Here is a 26,817-nt window from a genome sequence, read left to right as displayed (position 1 = left end):
TATCTTGTAATATTTTGTAGCAAAATATCGTATTAGCAGGGCGTGTGTGTCGAGTGCATGGATTGTGAGTATGTTTATCTTAGAAAATGTTCAAGAGAGAAAAGGCATGGGAGGATAGCAAGCTGTACTGGACAACCGTTACAAAAAGAAAGAATTGTTGAAGAATGATGGAACTACAAGAGAAGACTGCCACACTATGTGTCGTTGAAATTGGTAATTATGCTCATTACTAACTTTTTCATATTGCATGCTGTTAATGAAGTTTAATAATAATAAACTGACTCGTTGTATTGAGCGAATCACTCTGTGTTAATCCACACAATAAGACACACCAGTGAGCCACTTAGCAAGGTGCATTCTGAGTTTCACAGGTGGACTAGCGACTCCCAACCCCTTCAGGAAATCTGCACTCCTGGGAAAGGGGAGAAGATGGAAGTAGGCAGATTAAAGACTGTACTAAAGTAGACTGGTTTCATGGAACCAGTTTTAAACCTAAAAATACATCTGTTATACCATTTATAATCAACCCCTACTTGGCAGCTTGGATGAGTTGGCATCTAGAATCCACAGCTGGGTCTTAACCAGCTTTTGGACTGTGTGTATGATTCATTTTTTTTGCTGAGAACAAAACAAAAAAAAACAAGGTGGGAGCAATCCACCAGCGAGTTCTTACAGCCTCAAGTAAAGCCAGCATTAGTTAACAGATTTACAAATGCGCCAGATCCCTGGTTAAATCAATCAGCGTCTTCAGCTTCTAACCCTGACATTTTCACAGCTTTTACACTGATATGTTATGAAAAAGTTTGTGTTAGTCCCTGAGCTTCAATGAATAAGAAATCCAGTTGAAATATAGGCAGTCTGTTCCTATAATACCACATGAAATGAGGTGTCAGAATTCATGGTTTTAAAATCTAGACTTATGGAATATTACCAGACATTTATTATACTTGTACCGCCTTTATAAGTAGGTCAGGTTCATATATTGCTATGATAACGTGGAGCTGTTCCATCTAATAAAACAAAAGCATGCTACAGGAGGCTGTGTGGTCCAGTGGTTAAAGAAAAGGGCTTGTAACCAGAAGGTCCCCGGTTCAAATCCCACCTCAGCTACTGACTCATTGTGTGACCCTGAGCAAGTCACTTAACCTCCTTGTGCTCCAAGACGTAATTGTAAGTGACTCTGCAGCTGATGCATAGTTCACACACCCTAGTCTCTGTAAGTCACCTTGGATAAAGGCGTCTGCTAAATAAACTAATAATAATATGTAAGGATGCTGTTGAATTTGCAGCAGTGATATACGGGGCAATGACTTTGGTGTCCACTCTGAATTCAACATGCATTGCACATACTCCTTTCCAAGCTGGAAATGAATGGGCACCACAACGCTAACTGCCTTTGAACTCTCTCAGTGTGAAACGATGCTCAACAGCGCCCTCTAGCAATAAATCGGATCTATTCAATTGATCTGAACAGTGATGGATCTTAACACCACATCATTTAACTCAACCTACATAATGCATGTGGTTAGTTGTCAGTAAAGATTCATTTTTGAATATATATCAATGACCTGTCACTGCTCCACATTTATGTTTGTTATAATATTAAGGTTTAAGGCACTGTCTCTTTAAATTCAGCATCGTGCCATGATGTGTCCTCACTAACCTGACACAAATCATGCTTTTATTTTTAGCCCTATAAACAGGCAGTGGAAGCTCAGCCCAGTTTTGCTGTGCTCAACAAATAGCTTTTTAAGTTATCATTTTCTAACCCTCACTTTATCCAGGCATCAGATTCACCCTGTAGTTTAGTTTAATTGGCTGTGACAACAAACATGGCTAGCCACAGAAAAGAAAGCCCAAAGGCCTCAAAAAATAACTCCAGACAAGCAACTGCACAAAATCCTAAATAATTAGGGTTTATTTTTTTCTTCTTTTCACAGTCACATTTCAACAGTTTTAGTTCTTATTTCTACCTGATTTTATAAAATCAATCGTTCTAGGTTGTTTTTGTGTTCTCCTACTCTAGAATATGCCATGAGCTAAAATGCCACAGTCGTTTCCCATTGAAAAACCTTAGGAGAGTAATTTGATCTCATTAACCCCCTGACCTCCAGCCAGTATGCAGTGGTGGACACTATTCTTGACACAGTTATTAGAAGTATGGAGAAAGATCCATAGAGAATGGGGTTCAATAAACAAACAAACAAACAAAGCACAAGTATTGCATGGGAAACCAATACAGATAGGTACAAAATCAGATCATTCTTGGAAAGTTGATGCCATCACAACTTACCAGGCGATAATTTGAACTATTCTACCAATATTTGTTAAGTTTAAAAGAAAGTATTACTGGTTCGAACACCTGACACACTGTAGGGACCCTGAGACATCCATAGTCCCCCAATACTTAATGGCCAGAATGCCACTGATCATATGTTGCCAGTCATATGTTGCCTGCAGTTTGTAAAAATGATTCAGCTAACATGACGCATAATGGAAGCACAGCAGTAGACGGTGATGTCATTCTTAGCCTGAGGCTATCTTTCTCCTAAAAACAAAACACAACGCTGTTGTCTAGGAAAGCCATTTACCTGCACTGTTCATTAACACAAAGTGTTGATTATGTTGATTCATACCTTGAATATTTACAAAAGACATCGCCAGTGAAGAAAAGTTTAGGTGAGGGCTTTTCAGACCTTTGAAGTAATCGTCTTCATGTCTCTAAAATCGCACACATTCCCAAGTCAGACATGATACAGATCACATTCCTACTGGTCGATCACTCAGAGAATCTGCCACAATCCAATACAAATGAAACATTGCTATAAGGATCCTGTTTCATCTTCCGTGACGCTTACTTTTATAAATCAAAATGGAACACTAGTTTATTGTTGGATTATTATTATTATTATTATTATTAATTTCTTAGTAGACACCCTTATCCAGGGCAATGCATTTAAGGTATTTTATGGGATGCAAGAACAGTCCCTGGAAAGCGTAGTACATTCTGATTTCATATTAGAAATGTTATTATAGATTTTAGTGAGTCAGATTTGTTTTCAGTAAACACTGGTACAAATGAATCCTTAGTTTTAAAGCAAACAGTTTTAAAATAAATGAAGACAGACTGTATTAACAGGGTGTGCCTGGATTTTTTCATGCTTCTTAACTTATTACAGTGAGCATGAACAGAGCAGACAGCAGTCTCATACATGACACAGCCTCGCCCTTGCTGCCAGCCGGGATTCTTTCTAAAGCAGATAACATGAGCCTGCATGGGAGCTTAGGCATGTATGTCGCTTATTCAGTCCTTTTTGGAAACATATATATATATATATATATATATATATATATATATATATATATATATATATATATATATATATATATATATATTTGTGTTAATTTCTATTGAAAAATGCATCATTCCAAAACAAACAACACATCTCTAAAGCATAATAACTACGTCTTTAAAAATATTAGCAGAAAAATGGTCTTGCAAATCCCCTATTATCAGTAGATTGTTTAGGTGTCTACTCTTCATCCTGCCACAACACTGTAGATTAACTCCCTGGTATTAGCGACTGAATCTAGTTACACTTTGAAGCAGCTCTAATTCCTTACCCTGTATACCACCCCGCACAGGATATTTATCATTTTGAGAAATTGGCTTAGTCCCCAATTTAAATAAGCTGAGCTGCTTAAATCATGCCTAGAACTCCATAAACAGATCAGGGGTGGATGAAAGTCTCCAGAAGTTCTTTCTAGAAGCTGTTGTGAACATTGAACCTCCCTCCGCACACCCTCTCCCCCCAGAAACATCAGGTGTGCCACGAATGCTTCAGCTTTTGAACCCCGGTGATAACCCAAAAGGAAACCTGTTGCTTTTCCATCAGCTCCAAAGCCTTTCATCACGAACGCCCTGCAGTGTTATTGAAAGCAGACAGCGAGACCTCTCTCTCTCTCTCTCTCTCTCTCTCTCTCTCTCTCTCTCTCTCTCTCGCATTAGTGTAACCACCAGATGTGAACAGGTTTTCTACTGTTTCCTCCAGCACAAGACAGAATGCACAGGGCAGACCAGCTGTAACAAATCTAGCTGAAGACTGTAAACTATCACATAAGGTCTGTGCAACCCAGGCATGCCAGCGTTTCATTAGAAGTTTGTATAGCTTTCTTTTTTTTTTTTAAACAGAAACCTACAGAGCGAATAGTATAAAAAACGGTATAATGCTGTGAATGATCGATAACATATTAAAAAAAAAAAATCCATAACATTACTGTACATCATACACTCAGATGTATTCTCCATAAAATCTAATATTACATTAGCAAACAAAAATAGACATTAATTCAAATTCTAAAGATATAACACATTATTATCAAATAAAAGAAATAATGTATTAGAACATGAAGGCAAATGCTCTTTCTACCTGCTTTCTCTGCCCAATATCACAGTCTAGTCACAGAAACCAGACAGAATCAAAGCGCAGACAGCTGACTGAAGAATTGACAGGAAATATCCCTCCGACGCAGGTCAGGCCCTATTGTGAGGTCAGCCTGTGGGCTCAGCAACGCTGTGTGTACTCTGTACAGTACAGTACAATGCGGCAGGGCACTCAGGGAGAACACACTGTCAGCCAGCATAGGGAGGGAGCCTCCTTCCACTCTCTAAAAAACACACACCTGGAGAGGCCAGCCTTCCCCTCTTCTGGCCTCCAGACAACATGCCTCTCCTACACCCTGCAGACGTGGCACAGACCAAGATGAAAGCGATCCTGGTTCAAATGATAAACTATTATAAACCTCTGAGACTGTTGCTTACGTTAAATATTGTAAACAGCAGATGGAGAGCTGAGTGTGCATCACTTTAGAATACTGCTGGAAGCTGTTCAAACCCCTCTATAATTTCCCTTTTTTCCATTTGAAAGATAATTATAGTAGGAATGACTTTAACTTCTGATTTCTTGGCTTCGCTTCCCTGGTCATTTCAGCATTCAACAATTCACGGTTAGTTCATGTTGACATTGCATGCACATACACTGTGCTTTATCGTAAAAGGACTTCACTAATCCAAAGTCCTTGACATTAAACATCTTAAAAAACAAAACAAAAAAAAAAAGAAAAAACTATAAAACTGTTATTTCAATCCATTATACATTCAACCAAACCATTCAGCAGTGGCAACACAATTACTGTATTCTGTTTCATGGGACAACAAAACAAAATGCAATTTGAATGCATAAAAAAAAAAAAAAAACTATTCAAATTCCAGGTGTGCCGGCTGTCGAAAAAGACAAGGTACTCCAGGTATTAAAACATGTTTCAACACATCTTTTTGCAGCATTCATAGTGTTTCTTCAGGGGATGTGTAATGCGTTTGTGCGTGCGCTGAACAACGCCTTTTTGAAAAGCAATGCCCTGCAGGGTCAAGTTCTGCTGAGCTGCACATTAGTCATGTATGAAAATGATATGGAAATTGTGTAATGCCAATGACTGCAAGGGCCAAGTATGATGTTATTAGTTAACAATCTGTGTTATTTACATGCATTTGTAGTAGGGTCTCCTTCCAGAAAGGGAATGCAACCATGAGGTATGCCCTTTGTGGGTAGTTTGTGAATGTAGTTCTCAAGGCTACCATGGCACAGTGGAACTTCTTTTAAAATAAAGTCTTGGCTAGTAAGGTATAGTATTTGAGAGGGGGTATTGGGATTCCATTAAGAAATATGTTTATTTGCTATACACAAATAAATATTTACTATGGAAGTCGTTTAAACTTTTATGGAATTACCATTGGGTGTATTGGCAAAAATGAACTTTTCTATTACCACATTCTTGTTTTTCCCATGTGTATCAAAATCAATGCAGAGTATTTGTGCAGTGAGCACCATCTTTAAAGAGCTTTTGTCTTCAGGATGTTATTTAGCACTGCAAGATGTCAGGAATATTAAAAGATGGTTTTGTCTCTAAGGGTTAAAACAATCAACCAAATGTTAAATGAAACCGATGTAATCCTCCTCTCCAGAATCCCTGTTGTCAGCAAGGTCAGTCTCCCAGGTAACTGTTCTTTTGCTTAGTCACAATATTGACCAGGACTCGCAGTCAATTATAAATCACAATGGAGAGCGCAAAGGCAGTCTCAGCAAATTAGACCGCTGGGTGAGAGGAAACTCAAGATGGGAAGGAAACATGCTTAGTAATGATGCATCTGAATTTTACAAAATTCAGGCTTTATGACGCTTGGGTATTGACTTTGTACAAGACCCACTCAGATATGTAGGCTGTAAACTGATCTATTGCAGATTTGTTAAATTTGAGTATCTAGATTTCTTTCATCTTTGTACCACATACTGTAAACATTACAAGTTTGTTAAAAAAAAAAAAAAAGAGGTAATTCCTGGTTATTAAAGGTACGAGAGAGATTCCTACTTCAGAGAATTACATTTCCTCTCCGTTGCACATACAAACAGGTCAGAGAACTGCACTGACTTTAAACTTTCGTTATTCGGATGTTTAACTAACATTCAATAGAGCTTTAAAATATATATTATTGATTGATCTTTCATATATTATTATTATTATTATTATTATTATTATTATTATTATTATTGTTGTTGTTGCCATTTTTATAGTGTTATTGTCCCTTGTGGGGCTGCATATCCCTGATAATGGAGATAATGGGGAGCTTGTATAAGAACCATTTGCTTGGATTTGATCTTATTAAAGATCTGCATACAGGCTTCCTTCTGCATACAGGCTCTTCAGCCTACACAGAAGAACAGCATCTGTTTCTTCTCTTGTCATGGATTAATCACCAGCCTAATTAAACTTACCACATTTTATATTTCAAAGTATCATTAATCAGTTTCCCTGTATGCCTAATAAATGGTTGCTATGGAGGTTCATCATACTGTTGCTGTAGTGCATTCAGTTGTGATTTGGTAGACTAATGTAGGCGTCTATGTGACGTTCCAACTTACCCTTAGGAAAGAACAAGACCCCCCACACTCACTGATCCCCATTGTAAAAATCATGAATCACAGCAGCAAGCAGCAGCCTTGAAGAATGCTTAACTAGTCAAGTAGGACTGAACAGAAATCACTTCTATAGCCATGCTGCAGGTTATTTTCTCTTGGATGTTTTTTTTGCATCCCTGTTTTACATTATTTTTAATAATAAAATCCACCGGTAAGAACATACAAGATCGCCCATAAAGGTTTAAACCAACTGACTCATTAGGCATAGGAACTGCAAAGGTGCAATATAAACAGAAATCAAGCCTTTTTGACCTTTGCAGAAGTGGTTATGGTATATCTCCCATATTGACAACATGAGTACTTACCCAGAACACCTAGAACTATACTCAAATCATCCAGCAGCACTCACACCAGTTAACCAATCAGAACTAAGGATTAATGTGTCCTGATGCAACAATATTCAAATACCTTAAATCAGAAGTTAGTTAAAATGGGTAAACACTGTACTGCCCCAAGAATAACTGTCTGGAAGACTTACAGTAAAACTGCCACTACCATTGATAGATAATTCTGATAGACAATACTGTTAATACTAGACTATGATCCTTAGGAACAAATACTCCATTCTTGGGAAAAACACTGATATGTGTGAGAGATTGAGAGTAATTTATTGTCTTATATGTGTCTACAGATCTCGAAATACAAAGGTTTCCTACAGTATATGTACCTTCAATAGATAAACCAAGCAATGGGATTGACTTGACCACGATTTTCTGCAGAAACCATTATGTACATTTTCATAAGCATTCCATATTTTACAAAAAAAAGCTGATTTGGCAAGAAAGACGAATGGATATAAATGTGTGTTAAATTACCCGGAATAATGTTTTAGTTTTTTTCTTATCTGCTGCATTTGCTACAATCCCCTAAATATATTTTACTGTATGCTGCACTCAGCAAAAGCATGACAGCACCATTGCTTGTGTAAAACGTACATTTTTAATAACAGTTGAAGAGCTTTTATTTCCCAATGGAATAACAAGACCCAAGACAGGGAAAAAAATCCATACTTCCATAATAACGGAATAGATCATTAATTATAATATTTAAATAGAGATTTTTGTGGATGACTTAAATTATGTTTTGTTTGTTTGTTTGTTTGTTTATTTATTTGTTTTACTACAACACTGAAATGGAATATCCTGGTTAAATAAAATACATTTGAAAAAAAAAATCTTCAAGACCTCTTAAACTCCCTTTAATGCCGTCCATTTCTTCTTGAGAAAGGTGCCAAGGATAAGGGATGCTTTGGGCTAGACTGTTCCGATCAGACTACACATACTTAGAACACATCGTATGCATAACAAATAGAGAAGTGGTCAGCTTTATTTTCAATTACATTTTGTTTTTACTGATTGTCACTCAAAATTAGGTCCAGAAAATATACAAAAAAATAAATAAAAATGAGCAAACCTTAATATAAAATAAAAACACCACCAACTGAATACAACTTGAAACTGTGTGTTTTATTGCTCTGGTTACAGCATGTGGGTATGCACATCTGGATCCAGAGTTTAATTAGCAATGTTTCAAATGTTAAATCTACAGCCTTTTCTATTGATCTGTATTCAACAAGCACTTGTTAACTTTTACAGTGCATTAGCCCAAACCATCACCTCTTAGCTGGCTTATCAATATTTAATCAGTGGACAGGCATTTGAAAAAGGAGATGGATTCAATCTTGTGCTAAAATACCTTTGACTTCTGTAACATTTTCTGTTGGAATATTCAGTCTGCGGTGCTTTAAAGAACAATAAATCACTGCTCGTCTGAGGAATAGTGTTGAAACATTTTAAAGATTTGTGCGCTGCCAAAGACCTACGCTGCACCTTTCTACATGCTTTAAAAACCATAATATTATTTGTTTATTTAGCAGACGCCTTTTATCCAAGGCAACTTACAGAGACTAGGGTGTGTGAACTATGCATCAGCTGCAGAGTCACTTACAATTACGTCTCACCCGAAAGACGGAGCACAAGGAGGTTAAGTGACTTGCTCAGGGTCACACAATGAGTCAGTGGCTGAGCTGGGATTTGAACTGGGGACCTCCTGGTTACAAACCATTTTCTTTAACCACTGGACCACACAGCCTCCTATAACCATACTGTTTGAAGTGCAATATATTAAATCGACTGACTCATTTAATATCCTTGCAGGACAGGATTTCAAATAAAAACACAACTCACAGAATTATTCAACATGATGATTGGATGATTATCTGTAGATGCCAAAATTGATCAAGGAAACAAAACTCTGCTGTGCTTGTTGGGTAGCTGTCACTGCGCTGTAGATGGAAAAGGGATTAGAAAGGAATTTTCCCAGACTTGCTTGAAGTCCAGATTTTCTGTGTCTGCAGGTGGCTACTGAAGTCTGCAATTCCTGCACGCTGTTTTACATTGAAAGAGACACTATTGTCTGAGAGGCCTACTGTCTCTTGGTGCTGCAGTAAGATAATAGACATGCACTTAATAAGTAAACATCCTATTACGAATTAAACAAACAACTTCAAGTCAACAAAGTTGTTGGGAATTTCTTTGGGTTACAAATGAAAAAAACAAACAAACATGAAATTGTCTTAAACAGAACCCTTATTTCAAGTAACCAGGTCAGTTTTGGTTGTTTGAAACATTGTGACACGCTTGAGTCCATTATTAATTACATTTGCAGACCTGTCATTGTAAGACAATTATTTTTAGCTTTCAAATATACTATGGCAATTTTGACAGAGCAAAAGTAAATGAAACAGCAGTTTGTAGGCATGCACAGAACAGACTAAATTAAATACATTGCCAGTACTGGGGTCTTCTTCATTCAGCCCAAAACAAATAAGGGTAAGTGGAACCTGGGAAAAAGTGTGTCTGGGCATTGCAATTACTGTATGAGGCTTAATTCTCTCATATTGTGCTAAGCGTTCTGTGCACAGCACAAACACCTGACTCCCACGCAAAAGCGCTAGGCAAGGAGGCTGTGCAATGTTTGAGGAATAACTGTCCTAATAAACTGGGATTTATTTGACAGAGTCCTTGAATCCTATTCTAATTTCCAGGTACAGATAAAGTTGCCTCCGCTACATGAACAGTCTTAAGTCAATTGACCTGTATGTTGGAACCTCCATGGTCTGCTGCAAACAAGAGATACTCACACTGTCTTGGAAGCATTGACCTGCTGCCACTATTTGTATCTAGTTCCCATAAGAGAAAAATGACTTTGGGATTTGTCCTCTATTTTATTATCCCCCAAAAAGAAGTTAATTGTAAAAAGAAGTGAATTGTTTCGCAGTTATGTGACACTGTCAAGTCTTTTTCTCCTTCTGTGGGAACTAGCCACGGCCCTGCAGCCAACAGCTAAATAATTCCCAATTCAGGGAACGCCCTGCAGTCTAGGAAGGAAGCAAGTGTTTACCAAGAGTTGCTTACAAATTCCAGAGATGCCAAGTTTGTTTACTCACCCAGCTCTAGGCAATTCAACACACTGAGCCCAAAAAGCCCATTGTTTGAAAGTCATGTGTAACTTTGTGTTTGTACAGCTTGCCATGCCAAGACAGGAAGCAGGAATCAATACTCACTAATAAATAATATAAACCAGCAGTGGAGCAGTGTAATTGCCTTCCACACAACCACAATTCATGGATAATTATCTAGATCATATCTATCATATCTTATGAAATCATAATTGTAATTCCTTAAATCTCAAGGGGTCTCAGAAATTAAGCTCTAGTTCTGTGTCTTTTTACAAAAAGCTAAAGTGGCATGATCTGGAAAACTTGTTCTATTGCTTAAATTGCAGTTTTCTTTTCAACCCTATTTCTGAATATCTATTTTTGTGTATCACTGGAAACACAGCCTGTATATGATGGATTGTTTAGAGTTTAAACAAAAAATGTTCTTGCTGACAGTATGCATACATTACATGTTGCAAAATATGTTTGGGTCTTCACCAATATTCAGCCCAACCAAATGTCTTTAGGGTAAGTCATTAAACTAGAATAATTAATAAACATTACAGAACATGCCTCATGTGAAACTATGGATCTAAACCTTGCATGAAAAACAAATGCTGAGTTTGTGGCACTTTGAACTCTGTCACAGTTCACGTTACAGCTGTGTGGTGTAAAATCTTCTTCTGCAGTCTGCTCTAAAAGTCTCTGCTCTCATATTCTTTAACACCAAACACTTTTTACAAAGACATTTTCAGTACACTACAGTCCTAGTGAGATACAGTGACTACAACAACAAATGGACTCAAAGGAAAATACTGACAACTTGAAACATGGTTCCAATGATAACAATCACAACATGTAACACTCTTAAATGTAAAGCTATTCTTCATATAAATACTCCTTTAATGGGAAAAGATATCTGGTTTTAAAGGCAAAGATATATTACTTAGCTCCTCAGAAACCACTCTGTAACACTCACCCAGCGATGAGCCAAGGGAAGAGCCCATCTGTGTTCATCCATATCCAACTCTCAATAAAATCTTTAGGAACAGCTCATTCAAGTATTTATCAGTCACAGAAAGTCTTGCCTTCTTTGCTTAAACCATTATTTCCAAACAGGCATAAATCCACTGACTTTTTGCAACACACACTGAAATGAGCATACATGTCAAGGTAACATTTCACCTAAATTGAAGAAAAATCCACTGAACTATCCACACAAGAATGCAAGCCCTCGTACCAGAAGTGTGTCTGTGTGTGGATACAAAGTAACTGCCAGCAACGCAACAGGACTTAACTTGCAATCAGCAACTGTGTACCTGCTGTCTTATCAATCTGCAGTGATTCAAGCATGACACCACCTAACCTTTGATCTATTCAAACCCACCCTGAACAACGTGTGTGCAATGTCCCTGCACACAGTGAAACAGCAACCATTGCTGATAAACAGCAAGGTGAGCTGCTGAAATGCAGTGCAATTTTTAAACTCTACCACCAGTACAGTAACACAACAAATGCTCTAGTGATTTATATGCCAACAGAAACCCTCCACAGAATTTGTCTTATTGTGCACAGTTGGGAGTACATTATTCCTTATTTTATAACATTACATAAATATATAATAATTGACTATTAATGCATTTAATGGAGAATTGAGTTGGGGAAACATTTCCTAGGCAAGCATAGCAGATTTATTCTTAATCTGAAACCATATTTAACACTTTAACATACTGTATACAGGTCAAAGAAAGACACATCCATTCAAAGCTTCAAAACTGCAACCCACTAGGAGTATAGGATAGATACATCTAACATACAAATATGTTTATCTATAATCACTTATATTATCGATGATCACTTATATAAGACACTGAAACTATTTACCATATCTTTATCAGGGTATTATTTCTGTAAAGTTACTTAGTGCTGAAAGAGTTAAGTAACACAGGTCTACTGTATGTATATAAAGATGAGCATTCATGCTGCTATCTGCTGTTTGGAAACAATTGCAAGTTGAATACAAAATAATTTTACCATTAAAATGTACACCTTTTAAGACATCAAGACTACAGGGACCTGTTTGTTTCAATTCAGTGACTTCCATTGTATGAAGAAGGCAATGATAATTTAATACATTGCAATAGCGCCCTCTAATGTTACAGTTGGGTCCAGGAATTCCTGATTATTTTCCTTAGAAAAGGTCAATCGTTTTTATTCGAATCCCTTTGATCCTTAAATACAATCCCATTACTTGCAATATAAACATCTTAGCTTCATAATGCATCCACAGCCTTGTGATTTGATTTCAATTACCTGTATATTTTGCTGTTTCAACAAAGCCACCATTTTCTAAACCTGGCCTCTTACTGGACTGATGATGCAATTTCCATTTTTACCTTTTTTCACATTCTGCTTAAAAGGGTGTACGTTATCTTATTTATTGTGTTTACTTTCGATACAGCAGTACAGTTCACATGTTCTCAAGAATGTACACAGTTACTGAAACTAGTAATAGTAAATTCATTGCAGATGTGTTTTTGCTTCAGTGGATGACGAAAGATGTTTGTTAATCACTAACATGGTTACGTGCATCAGTGTGTCGAGAATCTCCCACAAGCATAGGAGATCATGTTACAAGAACTCCCAGAGCTCATCTTTGAATCCGAGTACCACAAAACAAGCCTTCCGCACCTGTCTAGAAAAACAAATACTGCTTAAGCAATTCTAAAATTAAAACAGCAACTAAAATGTTATGGAGTCCGCAGGCAAGCTTATTGCTGTACCTTAAAGGGCATTTTGGTTTGAGTCCTTTTGATAGGGATGATAACAAACTGAATGGATTGAAATATAAATGATTGGAAAGATGAAAGGGTGACATCAAAATTAAACAAAAAACACAATCAATAAAAATGACAAAATATGTATCTGGAATGGCGCTTTTGAGAGGGATGACTAAGCGAGCAGGAGCAGTATTAATGAAAGCACTCACTGAGGTGTAGTTGGCTTTTCCATGTCTCTGGTTTTGGTTACGCACCTCCTGCTCTTGAAACTGTAATCCAGCAAGATGTTTCTCCAGGGCCTCCCAGTCCATGGTAGGCAGCTGCTGCTCCTCTGTGACACAAGTCCCTGAGCTCTCGAGCTGCCTCCTGGATATGACTCCACCCCCGCTGCCCGTTATCCTCAAGGCCTGCCGGGGCTTTTGAGATGTTTTATTTGCTTTTGGCCCTGCGTGGCTTGGTACAAAGTTGCCATTTTGCTTCAGTTCTTCAGGGGCAGAGTCAGAGGGAGGCGGGGGGGTGGGGTTTTTGATATCTTGGAACTCCTCTGCTAAACTCCTGCTGTTCACGGTTTTGGGGTAGCCCTCGTTCTCGGGGTAGTCCTCATATTCGCTTTCCCATTCCTCAGTCACCTTCTTCTTGTACTCCTGATAGTCCTCGTCCTCCTCATAATCTTCCAGGGTAGCCAGATCCAGGCTGGGAGAGGATTTGTACTCCGAACATGGCGTTACTTTGTTAGAATTGGATTCCGAACTGGAACGACTGCAAGCATCACTTCCCAAATCCATACCATCCTCCCTGTAATCCTAATAGAGAAAAAAATACAAATCTGATTAAAACACAGATAAGCACAGAAAGAAACAAATCATATTGTAATATCCATGTTTATTCATTCTATGCACACTTATTCATAACAATGCATGGTCTACAGTGTGGTGCCATTCCACCAGTCATTTATTATTATGAAAAATAATAGATCATATTTATTGGAAGTATTAAACGTAGGAATCCAGACATAGCATGTTATCATTCCTGTTTACGTTTCTTACAATAATATTTGTTTTCTCGTCTGAAGAGCAGGTATCTGATTAGGATGACACTGAATATTATTGTTATAATACATTCTATGACACCATTTTTAAATTGGTTATTTGATACAAACAGATGCTTTTATTTTCTGTAACATTGTTAATGTAACTTATACACTATTTTGTGTCTGTGGCCTTATCAGCACAGGGTATTGAAGCCAGTAGATTAGAATAAAAACATGATGTCCTTCAAGTAGTGTTTAGGATTTTCTACTAGGAATACTATAGGAATACTTTAATAAAGGAGTCTGGGTGCTGTTGCATGTTTCAGTTCAGTTTTGGAAGAGCTTTTAAAAATCCTAATATGAATTATTTCTTGCTTCTAGTTTGCCAAGCTTTTCATGTTACATAACGTCATTCAAACTTCTCATATGAATCTGTATGGATAGTGCTACTAGCATATTATTAGCACATAACAAAACAAACCTCAGTACAAATACTTCTAAATTGTATTGGATCCTCATAAAACAATGCAGCCCATAGTTCCCATGCTGCATTGCCAGTATAAAAATCTTTCGCAGTTACTAATATTTTACAGTTGTTTCTGCTAATTACTTGTACTTTTTGCACAATATATGTAAGAACACAATTGTATCAGAAAAGGGTTAGAGTTAGGGTGAGGGTTAGGTTTAGAGCACGGTCCTGATGACTCCCTGTGTCTGCTGGTTTTCATTCCAACTGAGTTCTCAATTACTTAACTAGACCCTTAATTGAACTGATAATTTGCTTAATTAGACCTTTTAAATTGTTTTCATCTTTTAACATATTTCAAGTTAGCTATAACATGTTATAAGTAACTTGAAATACACATGTAGTTACTTGGAAAATACACCTGTATTTAGACCAATTCCTTCATCCTTCATATCAGGATTGGTGCACAATGACAATGACATGCCACACTCTCAAGCACACTGCATCTAACATGCCCTTAGACAAAAAAAGGTGGAAAGAAATCTGTAAAAGCTGCAAGTAAAACCTACAAAACAAACAAACAAACAAACAAACAAAGACATCCACACACTTATTAAAACAGAGCAATGATGTGCTATTAACCTATAATAACCTACAACTACAAATACAAAAATATATTTCATGTCCACTGTTGACTTCATTTCTAGCCATTAGTTGATATTATTAGCATTACCCTAATGTATGTAAACACAGAAGGTCCATTTTAATATAGATGACTCCAGCCCACGTCCATTGGATATACTTGTATTGCTTACTGGTATTAGAATGGAACCCAACCCTTCTTGTTGACAATGCCTTATGTGCTACAACCATTTATTCATTCTCTATCACAATTTTTTTTTTTTTTTTTTTATGAATGCAAAAGCAAAACTCCGCCCTTGGTCTTTTGTATGACAAAGCAAATCTCTAAAATCACAAACAAACAAATAATCTTTAGAGACATGGTAAATAATGACTTGAATGCAATAATTAAACTCAAGTCCGGTAAGTACCTATGCCTGAGAGCCCTCCAATGGTTAGAATCCCAACCTGTCATCTCACGCACATCGTAGGTACAATCACATCCTCTGCCGCTGCTTTCTGAGGAAGCGAAGGAGAACCAAAAACAACCGCTGTGATGTAAGATAAACTCTGGGAAGTAAATTCTCAGAACTTCGCTGTCTAATCAATCCCGCGTCCAGCATTATATCCCCATCAAAATGAAACACTTTCCAGCAGTAACCAAGCAAGAAATCGTTCACATACCAATTACACCCTTCTCTGAATCACGTTTCAAAAAGCTTCAGGAATTGCAATACTATATTAACAGGCCTATACAGTACCCTGTGGTGATAGATACACTGTAGTCACTTACAGTTACACGAAGAGATCGCATTAGGACATTAAGCGTATAACTAACACAAATGAATATAAGAACTACCCGTTTAAAACAAGGACATCGTAACAAACAATACCGGCATTTTAATAAGGCTGTCACCGTATTTGACGAACGCACAGTGCTACATTGTACTGTGAATATGTAACTTGGAACTTACTAAAATGCTCATTTGGAAAGCGTTCCAACAGCTGAATACTGCATTTGTTATGTATTAAGAAACGTACCGAGTACGTAATCGTACAACTATAGAAAGACTAAACTATAAACTATAAATAGATGCTTGCAAAATAATCAGGTCGGGTTTCCATAGACAAGAGGCAGCCCGCTGGAGTAGAGAGTTATTCAGAGAAAAGCCGTGGGAATCCGGTTTAAACCTACACTTGCTCTGCTCTTAAAAGGGCAACGACAAACTAGATGATGCAAAGCAAGGACTTGTGGTACTAACGCGAATGATATCAAACCACAAGAAAAAATATATATGCTTTTCTACATGTAATCATACACTCGCGCAGTGCCACCCAAGGTATTCATTTTGTGATGGTTTATTTCATAGGTTAGATAATCCAACTGAAAAGCATAAGGTACAATACGTGCTAAACAGAACGAAGTATCTAGACATTAAGCATTATGTTCAGCAGAGGTTTATTCAACCACTTTTTCCCCCTCACTCGTGTAAAATGGTTGTCTTTTTAAGATTTCTTTTTTTACATCAGGTCTGTAATATCTTTCTGATTTTTGTAATGTCTACAAGTTCTGGTAGATTGTAATATCATTCCGTACAGCAGTGTCTCGCAGTGGTAAGCTACCATAGTTTTAGTAGCCTATAGTAGACAGTTTTAAGAATCAGGTACCATCCTTTTCCCAAGGCTACAAAAAACAACTGTGGTATCCCGTTCTGGGACAAAATTGCAGAACGGATGCATAATGTTAAATACCTTGTCATTTGAATCAATATCGGTAAATACATATAAGCAGCAAACAAATCAATCAATCAATCAATCAATGAATCAATAAATACAGTTTGCAACAGAAATGTAATCAGGCTACACGAAGCCTCCCTGTTTATAACACATATTAAAAACTATCAGTAACCCTGTTCGTGAAATGTAACTATTCGTTTCAATGGGCTTCTTAAATGCAGTTGCCTTATAACATATCAATTACTGAAACTACCTGTGCAAAGAGAAACGATGAAACTGAATCAGATGAATTCCTATTTGAAACTGCATCCTAAAAACTCATAATAGGCTACGGTCTGTGAAAGATGCTTCTCAGAATCAGAACAACGCTGAACAGTTAATAACGCACACAAATCGAGTGCAGGCAGCTTAAGACGACAAACAAATGTATTTAGCATTGAATACGTACCGTCATGATGTCTTACAGATTCCACTTGTCAAGGCATTTTCAAAAACAATGAATACAATGAAAGAACTGCCACTATCAAATCATACAAAAAGGAGCCTGTACGATGTTATGAACGTCTATGCTATTTATCATCGCCTTGCTTTCTTTCTTTTTTTCCCCTGAGTGGAGCCCAGCCCTCTACAGCACTACCGTACACCCAGTACTCTGGAGCTTGTTAAAAAATAGACTTAAATTGAAATCATTTGTATTAAAAAATCTAGGCTTTACATTTCTTCAGCAAATTTCAGAAGCTGACACAACAGAAATCAGTTACAATGTGTTTCATTTCCCATGTAATCTTCTGGTTCTCGCTAAATAGACTATATATACACCAGCTGCTGCACATCATTTGAATCTGCCTTAACCCTCAAACCTTCTACTTTTGAACCAGGCAGGAATGTGATTTAGACTGAACCAATCCTTTTGCAAAAGCCCACCCTACTGCACTTGCTGACCTTGTGATGGGTAATGGGGGGAGGATACCTAATGTGAATTATTCATTACACAGCCTCTTTTCTCATAGTTTCAGTGCAGCTTTTTTAAGTCAATAATATTATATGAAATGTTTTTGTTTTGCAGGATTTTCATTCTGTTTTGGTTTATTTTCAAGATCCAGGGTGTTTCAGTAAGACAGCAGCCAAAGACTATTCTGTCACATACAGATATCACTCTCCAGCTATTGTGTATTCACAGCAGCAGTCGTCTATGGCTCCAGTCCTCCAGCACTGTACTAATGAAAGAGCTGCATCACATTCAATACTTTCTGCAGAGGTATGCCAGGGTTGAGGAAAGGAGAGTTTCGATATTAAGGGGAGGTTAAGGGTCATCATTGTGTCTTCAGGGTCAAACCGCATCACTGGCTATAAAGCATATGATTAATTAAAAGAAGCGGCTGGTTGGTTAGTGATGGTAAGTGAGCATTTAAGAGGGGGTAGAGAATTTCACTCTCTTGTGCAAGTATAAGAGGCTGCCTGACAGTAGCGTGCCAACTGAGAGATTTATTTGATACCACATATCATTGACATATAAATACAATGACATGTGCTTCTTTCAAAAGACTTAGCATTGCCCTCTAGTAGTTTCTCATTTATACTGTGTTACTGAAATCTTAGCTGGTGTAATTCACATACTGTTCACATGCAGTCTGCAAATAGGTAATCGTGTAGACCAAGCGTGATTTTACATTTTTACACATTGCAATTCCACAGGCGAATCAAATGTAGATTATGTGGGGATTTCTTTTTTAAGGAGACAAGTACGTTCCCTTTCAATTTGAAGACGACCACCAACAACATTAGGTATGGGATATGCCTGCCTATTGGTAGGTATTTTCTGAGCTCTCTATACCAGAGCTGCCGATAGGCCCCTTCCTGGGATAACGCCCTCGGTCCTGCCTACCGAGGGGTTCAAACCATCATACTGAAGAAGCCATTTCTCTTTTTGCCTCTCAAGGTGGTAAGGTAAGACCCTCTGTGTTGGTGTCTGAGCTTATTGTGAAAAAGAGCTTCGAGTCTATTGCAGTTCCCTTGCCTTTCAGGCAGTCCGGCCGGGCGACTGGTTCACCACTGTGTACTTATGGGACACGTACTTTCACGTTCCCATTCGTCCAGAGCACAGGACGTACCTCTGCTTCGCCTTTTAGGGAAGCGTTTTTGAGTTGCTGTCGTTTGGCCTCTCCCTGGCTCCTCGTATGTTTTCAAAATGCGTGGCCATGTATGGATGGATGGATGTATTTATGGGAGTTTGTTTGTATTCGTCCATACCAGTATAGCATCAAAATAGGTAGCTAGACCAATTTACTTCACTATAGGTGGGAACTCTGTTTGGAAAGAGTTATATAAGCACCTCCCTTCCCTCTTTGATAATCACCAGGGCAACTACTTCCACAGAACATTTCCCTCTTTACAATAATTTCCGAGAGCCCTGGAAGCCATGCAGGTTATGCTCAGAGGAATGTGCTGTTTATTAATTCAGAATCAGATCTAGCAATTAGCCTGTCAACAGGAGGCTAATGCATTTCTTCAGCAACACCTTTTCCTTTTGAAAATAAGCTTTGATAATCACTGTAGTATTTACATAAAAGCTAAATGAAATGTATTCAGATGGTAAGACCCATTTATAAATCACGTGTTGATTGTTATAACAAAACCGATTTCGTAATAGAAGCAGATTCTTTTTACAAGCTACAATACCTGTCAACAATCTTGATTATAAAAGGCAAACATTGTGCTATGTAATGCTATTATACAGGATTATTCTACATACAGAACACTATTTTCTTTTTATCACACAAACTGTCAACTAAGGCTGGACCCCACCATTATCCCACATTTCCCACAACATATTTTGCACAGAAAAAATGCTTTTATACCTTACACATAAAAACTAACCTTGTCTTTTGTGTCTTTTTTTTACCACAGAATTATAGTATTTATCATAATAATATTTTGTAAAGCAGAGATCTCCTTGGTTACAGTCAATACACATTGACAGATAGGGACCTACTAATCTCAGCTGCAAGACCTGGCTGTCCATTACCCACTAGACATTTTTGCTCAGCTGAAGAATGACTAGGTGCAAAAAGTCACTTTTAGATAAAACAGGCTGCACAATTTCTCTGCCTATTAATACTGTACACATTTATTTCAGGAACTGACCGAAGTAAGGGATTGAAGCTGTCCACCTGTCAAAGATCACTCTACACGTAATGAAAAACATTCCAGATATATTGACCTTGAAGCCCCCAAAGGTCTTAATGGAAATGGGCAGATACTGTACAGCACGGAAATACGCAGTGCCAAACTTAACCCCTTTCCTAAATCTAGCACCCAATAATTAAATTTACTTTTTTAGTCAGGAAAAATCATTTTCAGAAAAATAAATGGCATGATTAAACAATAAATCATAAAATACACAGTTATACTAAAAGAAAGTTCAAACTAAACGTTAAGAAAAGAAAGTTTAACCTAACCCAAGCGCATAGGTCAGGGGTGTCCAAAGTTGGCTCTTCCACTCCTGGTCTTTGTTCCAACCCTGTTCTAAATGGTTCCATTGAACCAATTAAACCCCCATCCCTACTCTGTAGTTAATGATATAATTGTAGCTGTTAAACCTGAAGTGGAATGGCCCTCCAGGACCGTGATTGGATGCCCCTAGAATAGATTATTTATTGCATTCTTTCTGAATGAATATCAAATAATGTTATGCAAATTGTATAAACCATGTTACACAATGTCAACAACAGGCCACAACAACGTTTAATTTGCATGACAAAGAACACAGTCTTGGCAGTACTTTTAATACATGCTTTAGTCAGCAAGACTGCCAAACATTTGGAAGATAGTTTTAGAAATAAGATGTTACAATGGGAGTGTGTGGGTTTAACTGAATGCTTCCTAGAAGAATCCCAGGAGAGGCATGGCCTGACAGTTTTAATAAATCATTTGGACTGCTGGGGGTTGACATTAGCATCAACATATTTCATTTGGAATTTTTCTCCTTTGCTGTACAGCGGGGAAATATTTGACATTGACTCTGTAAACTACAACCAGACTCTTACACATGTAGACAGCAACATCTAGAGAATACTTAATATCACTAATGCGGTGTCTACCACTTGGTTATGTGGCGGGCTATCAAGACAACTGTAAAGGGTTTTCAGGCATCTAAATATCTTATCTCTACAGCATATCCTTCATAGACCTTGAAAATCAGCTGCATGACATTCAGCCCTTTATACTTCCATCCTGTGCAATAAAGCAATTAAGAATAATATTTATGCAATATACATGCAATATATATATATAATTAAACTGTTATATCAAGAAGTCTGGAATATGTCCAGAAATCAGTTGTTTCTCTTTGTTTGTAATGTTTTACTTGTTTTATTTTGTACTTGGTCCAGGATAATTTATAATGACAAAAACGTTTTTTGTCTTATCATTTTTTTTTTTAATATAATATCACAGAAGTACTGTATACCATTTAAACTTTTAAATCCTTGACCAACTACTGTGAATGTGCATTCTTTTAAACAGATTACATTTATCTTACTTAATGTCATATTAACCAGATTTGGGTAAAATCCGGCTGCATCGGTCATTAATGATTTGCTGGTATGATAAAAGAAGTATAATGACTTAGTATTTTTGTTCATAATAAAAACCTCCATGCCTCAAACGTTAAGCTTGCCTGTGAATCCCATCTATATCGTCCAATCACATATTCAGACAGGGGTGTCTAAAGTTGTCCATTCCAGTGCTGGTCTTTGTTCCAACCCTGTTTTAAATTGTTTAATTGAACCAATTAAACCTCCATCCAGACCCTAAAGTAGTTAATTATCTAATTTTAACTGTTAAATCTGAGGTGGAGTGGCGCTCCAGGAGCGTGATTGGACACCCCTGTTTTAGGCCATTTGAGGTAGATATAAATCTTTTGCAAGGAAATATTGATCACTTCATTACTAACAATCTGATTAGAGCTGCCTATGGTTTTGCCATATACCTTCCCATCTGCACAGTAAATGCATGGATGATATCTGACACTGCAGTACAGCAGGTGGAATCTTTTACAGACAAGCAGTGACTGCATTTAAAAACAAATGAAAGGAAATCCGACAGCACACCGGTTATGCACAGTATCTATCAAATCAACTCATGTTTTATTTATTATTTCTTAGCAGACGCCCTTATCCAGGGCGACTTACAATTATCACATTATTTTTACATACAATTACCCATTTATACAGTTGGGTTTTTTTACTGGAGCAATCTAGGTAAAGTACCTTGCTCAAGGGTATAGCAGCAGTGTCCCCTACCAGGGATTGAACACACAACCCTCCGGTAAAGAGTCCAGAGCCCTAACCACTACACCACAATGTTGCATTAACAAGACAAGAGAAAGAAAACAGTTGTTAAAAATGAATAACCTGCCTTTAAGTCTAAAGAGGGTACACATTTGTTTTCCTCTAATTGCATAACATTAAACTCTGATACTGATTACAGGGAACTTTATAATGCTAATCAATTTAATTAGCCTTGACTGGCATGCTGGAGAGACATGTACACAAATGTTGTAACACCAGGCCAAACAGCCTCTCATGGTCGGTCCTAATGTCTTTGGAGGCAGCTGAATTAACAAAGTCATTTATTATACTGGAAGTTATTGCTAGACGTCATATTTACCAATTCCGACTCAGGATGGTACTCACTTGTAACAATTAAACTGAAGCCTAGAAACTCCTGAATCTCTTCCATTACCATAAGAATGTGATGCAGGTTGTGCATACCATTCACAGTACATCTTAAAGGGGTGGCTAATCTGCCTTGTCACTATTTAAAGAAGCATACTGTATATTGTGTGGTCCAGTGGTTAAAGAAAAGGGCTTGTAACCAGGAGGTCCCCGGTTCAAATCCCAGCTCAGCCACTGACTCATTGTGTGACCCTGAGCAAGTCACATAACCTCCTTGTGCTCCGTCTTTCGGGTAATTGTAAATGACTCTGCAGCTGATGCATAGTTCACACACCCTAGTCTCTGTAAGTCGCCTTGGATAAAGGCGTCTGCTAAATAAACAGAGAATAATAATAAAATGTAAACATTTCAGAAAGTCTGACTGTTTCGGTCAAAACTAAACACTTTCCAGCAATAAAGAGGGCAGCAGTGTGGAGTAGTGGTTAGGGCTCTGGACTCTTGACCGGAGGGTCGTGGGTTCAATCCCTGGTAGGGGACACTGCTGCTATACCCTTGAGCAAGGTACTTTACCCTACTGTATAAATGGGTAATTGTATGTAAAAATAATGTGCAGAAAAAAAAATGTAATTGTATTTAAAATGGGGGTATGGAGTCCCTATTAGGGGTTCTGTTTTGTTAGTTAACAAATATATAACCCCATAAAAAAACAACATAATGTTCTTATTCCTGTCATTTACAGTACACAACAAAGCTTGTCAGATAACCCCAAAGCATCCTACTATCACCTTACAGCAGCAGCCATAACATGAAGGTATCCAACCTATTCCTTTACTTGACTACTCTCTTCCTGGACACATTATGAAGAGCAGTGCTTTTGTTTATTTAGCAGATGCCTTTATCCAAGGCAACTTACAGAGACTAGGGTGTGTGAACTATGCATCCGCTGCAGAGTCACTTACAATTACGTCTCACCCGAAAGACGGAGCACAAGGAGGTTAAGCGACTTGCTCAGGGTCACACAATGAGTCAGTGGCTGAGGTGGGATTTGAACCGGGGACCTCCTGGTTACAAGCCTGTTTCTTTAACCACTGGACCACACAGCCTCCTATGAAGACTACACAGACATTAATAATGGCTACTGATCCAGATTCTATTGATTTAAGTACGGGAGACATACAGCCAGCAAGTCAGACAAGCACCAATATATTCAGTTGAGGCTTCTGATGAGCTCTCTTATTAAACCTTGGTAGTGCAGATGTGTAAAATGAAGATGATGGAGAATAAAGTACTCATTGCAGGAGATGAGTGTGTGCTGGATTAAGATACAATCTGCCCGCAGAAGTGCTCTACTGATACCACATAGCAAGTGGAGAAACAGACGACTGTATGGGAGAGGCTATTCTGTGAAAAAGAAAACTTCTTCCTGAAATAGAACTGGGTTAAAGAGAGTGTAATTAGAAAGAACAATAAATCGACCTCGGACGGCCTGATAAAGGAAAATGATTGGCCTTAGCCAAATAAAGCCGGAGGCCAAGAGGAGGTACTGTAAATCACTTCTCTAACACAATCAGCAGGGGGGTGTGGTTTGTGGTTTGGGTAAGTTAAAAAGTAAATCAAGTGAGACAATATTACAATATTAAATAACTTCCATGGAAACTGCATGGGGGGGAGGGGGGGGGGGGGGGGTCTGTAAAATAAAATAATGAAATACAGTTTTTCAATACCTCCTAAAATTAAAAATCTATATATATTTCTTGAAGACTTATTTTACCTAAAGGTACAGTAGCCCTAAGCTACTTATTTTTACCCTATCCCCAACGAAGCGCATGCCTGCCATTTAGTTTTAATGTAATTAAGATTTAAAACTCCTGTTTCACTGTTCAATTTAGATTAGTCAAGACATTTCTGCTCAAGCTTCAAATCAAAATGAAGGTTTACCAGAGACATTTCATCTCTACCTTGTTAAAAGAAACACTGCAACAGTATTATAGAGCACCTTTAATGAATGAATGCACTGCAATCTCAAGACACTGAGCACTGCCCAGACACTAATGAGTGTACTTGATCAAAAGAAGTCTTTACTGAAGTTTTTGAAGTACTAGAGTGAGGCAGACATGGGGATTTTTAGACAGGGAGTCAATAATAATAATATGGGTGCGTATTTGCTAAAAGGCCCGGCTATTGAGAGTGGGACAGCAAATGGGTGACCTCAGCAAAGGGATTTAAGAGAGTCATGTTGAAAATACAATGAAGACCTTTCAGAACCGTGCAGTATATGTAAGAGTGGGATTTCAAACAAACATGAACCCAAGATGAGAGGCACAAAGTGGTGGAATCTGATGAATGTGCCAGCAAAGGGGAACTGAAAGACACAGGTATAGCATCAGTATGGGCCGAATGAAGATAAAATACAGTTTGAAACATTTATAAAAAACACCTGTTTTAGAACAGATGCCATTGGCATTTTACAGACCATGGATCAATATATCTACAACTGTTCATTTTATTATGCCTGTTCACATTCTTTATCTCTTGCAACAAGACACTGACATTGCAACAAGTAAGAAAATGTAATGCAAACTGTGTTGTAATTACATATACTGGATAGACTGCATATAAACCATATGTACTTGGGCAGCTAGCTCTTTTGAGCAGTATTACTCAATTTTAATGTACTTGCCTGGTAATTTCTAATACAGAAGACTATATATAAAATGTATCCTAATAAAAATGTAATTATTCATAATAGGGACACACACAAGATATTGCCTCCTCATTCAGTTCACCCGAAGGGGTCTTTTCAATTGATCGAAACAGCCCCAGATCTAAGCATCATATTTAGATAATTAAAACAGGGCTCTTTGTGTACTAAGGTTATGGAAACCAGACATCTAACAGTGCAAGTGAGTCTCTAAGATTAGTCTGCATGTGTTCAGTTAGATTAATGTCGGTGTTTGTCAAAGATGGTATTACAATATGTGCTGCAGTAGGAATCCCAAGACCACTTCACAGCTGATGTATGTGGATGGATATAATGCTACAGGAATGTTGTCTGGCAGGGAAGGCTGGCTATGATCTGCTGTACCACACACTCACATTCATTGATACCTCTGCTGAACTGCATTCAACTGTACATGGACTGGGCTTTGGAATTGTATTGCTGTTCTGGTGACTGGGTGATAGCAGACCCTTGGTGTACTCAGTGAGTTCAGATGGTCGTCTGGGAGATTCACCTGTCATTCTCTAAACCCCTATCAGTTTTCTCATATTGAAACACCACCTGTGAAGTTAGAGATGATTGTGATTACAGTAAATCTTTGTAATGCTTCTATACATCTGTATGGAATAGCAAGCAGTTGCATAACATAACACAAATAAGATACATCTAATTCATGATTTAAGGTTTCCAAAAAATGTAGATTTATTTTTTTGTGCTTTTGCTCTGGCTATATAGTTTCGGTTTTAGTTAGGCTAGAGAGAAACTTGGTTTATACATTTTAGCCACCAACAAACAAAGCAGGGTTTTCATGTGTGGTATAAATAGACTTCCAATCTTCAACGACAAAGACACTTGCTGTTTAATAAATGTATACATTATATCCGGTATGTGTGTGTGTGTGTGTGTGTGTGTGTGTGTGTGTGTGTGTGTGTGTGTGTGTGTGTGTGTGTGTGTGTGTTTGTTTGATTAGTTGTTTGTTTATTTGTTTGTTTTACCAGATTTATCTTCACTTTACAAGACTGGTAGGGATTGTGTTTATAGAGGATTAACGCTCCTGTAAATGCAGTGGACCATAAAGCAACTCCTAGCACAATAAAGCTTCAGACAACATCCATTTCATTTGGTGATTTGTGATTACCTTCTCAATTCCGCATGGGTTTATTATTCTGTGATTGCTGTTTAATTTATTTCAGATTTTTTAAAACCCAAAGCAATGTCCTTAGTCCTTTATGACCAGGTTTGATTTCATTCATTTATTAGAATTGAATTGTACATTGTCCATTGTCAGCTCCTGCTCCAGCTGCCTCAGCTTG

The 26,817-nt window shown here is 37.7% G+C and overlaps 1 protein-coding gene across 7 annotated transcripts in view; it reads right to left on the bottom strand.

Moving 5' to 3' along the window:
* LOC117417069 (schwannomin-interacting protein 1) overlaps positions 1-26,817 on the bottom strand; it is a 161,448-nt gene that overhangs the window by 27,754 nt on the left and 106,877 nt on the right. The window contains exons 1-2 of one of the 7 annotated variants that reach the window (XM_034028782.3): positions 17,556-17,981; positions 13,463-14,056 (exon numbers count right to left, since the gene is read on the bottom strand). In XM_034028782.3, coding sequence (XP_033884673.2) covers positions 13,463-14,056; positions 17,556-17,561 — 600 coding nt within the window. In that variant the 5' untranslated portion in view covers positions 17,562-17,981. Of the gene's footprint in view, positions 1-4,430; positions 4,619-11,452; positions 11,715-13,462; positions 14,057-15,801; positions 16,270-16,344; positions 16,519-17,555; positions 17,982-26,817 lie in introns of those variants that run through there. The other 6 variants (XM_034028780.3, XM_059034370.1, XM_034028778.3 and 3 more) reach the window with 6 other exon arrangements.

Source organism: Acipenser ruthenus, chromosome 12 (genome assembly GCF_902713425.1).
Source record: "Acipenser ruthenus chromosome 12, fAciRut3.2 maternal haplotype, whole genome shotgun sequence".
Taxonomy (NCBI): Eukaryota; Metazoa; Chordata; class Actinopteri; order Acipenseriformes; family Acipenseridae; genus Acipenser; species Acipenser ruthenus.
Note: the sequence above shows the minus strand (reverse complement) of the source record. Positions and strands in the feature narration are given on the sequence as shown.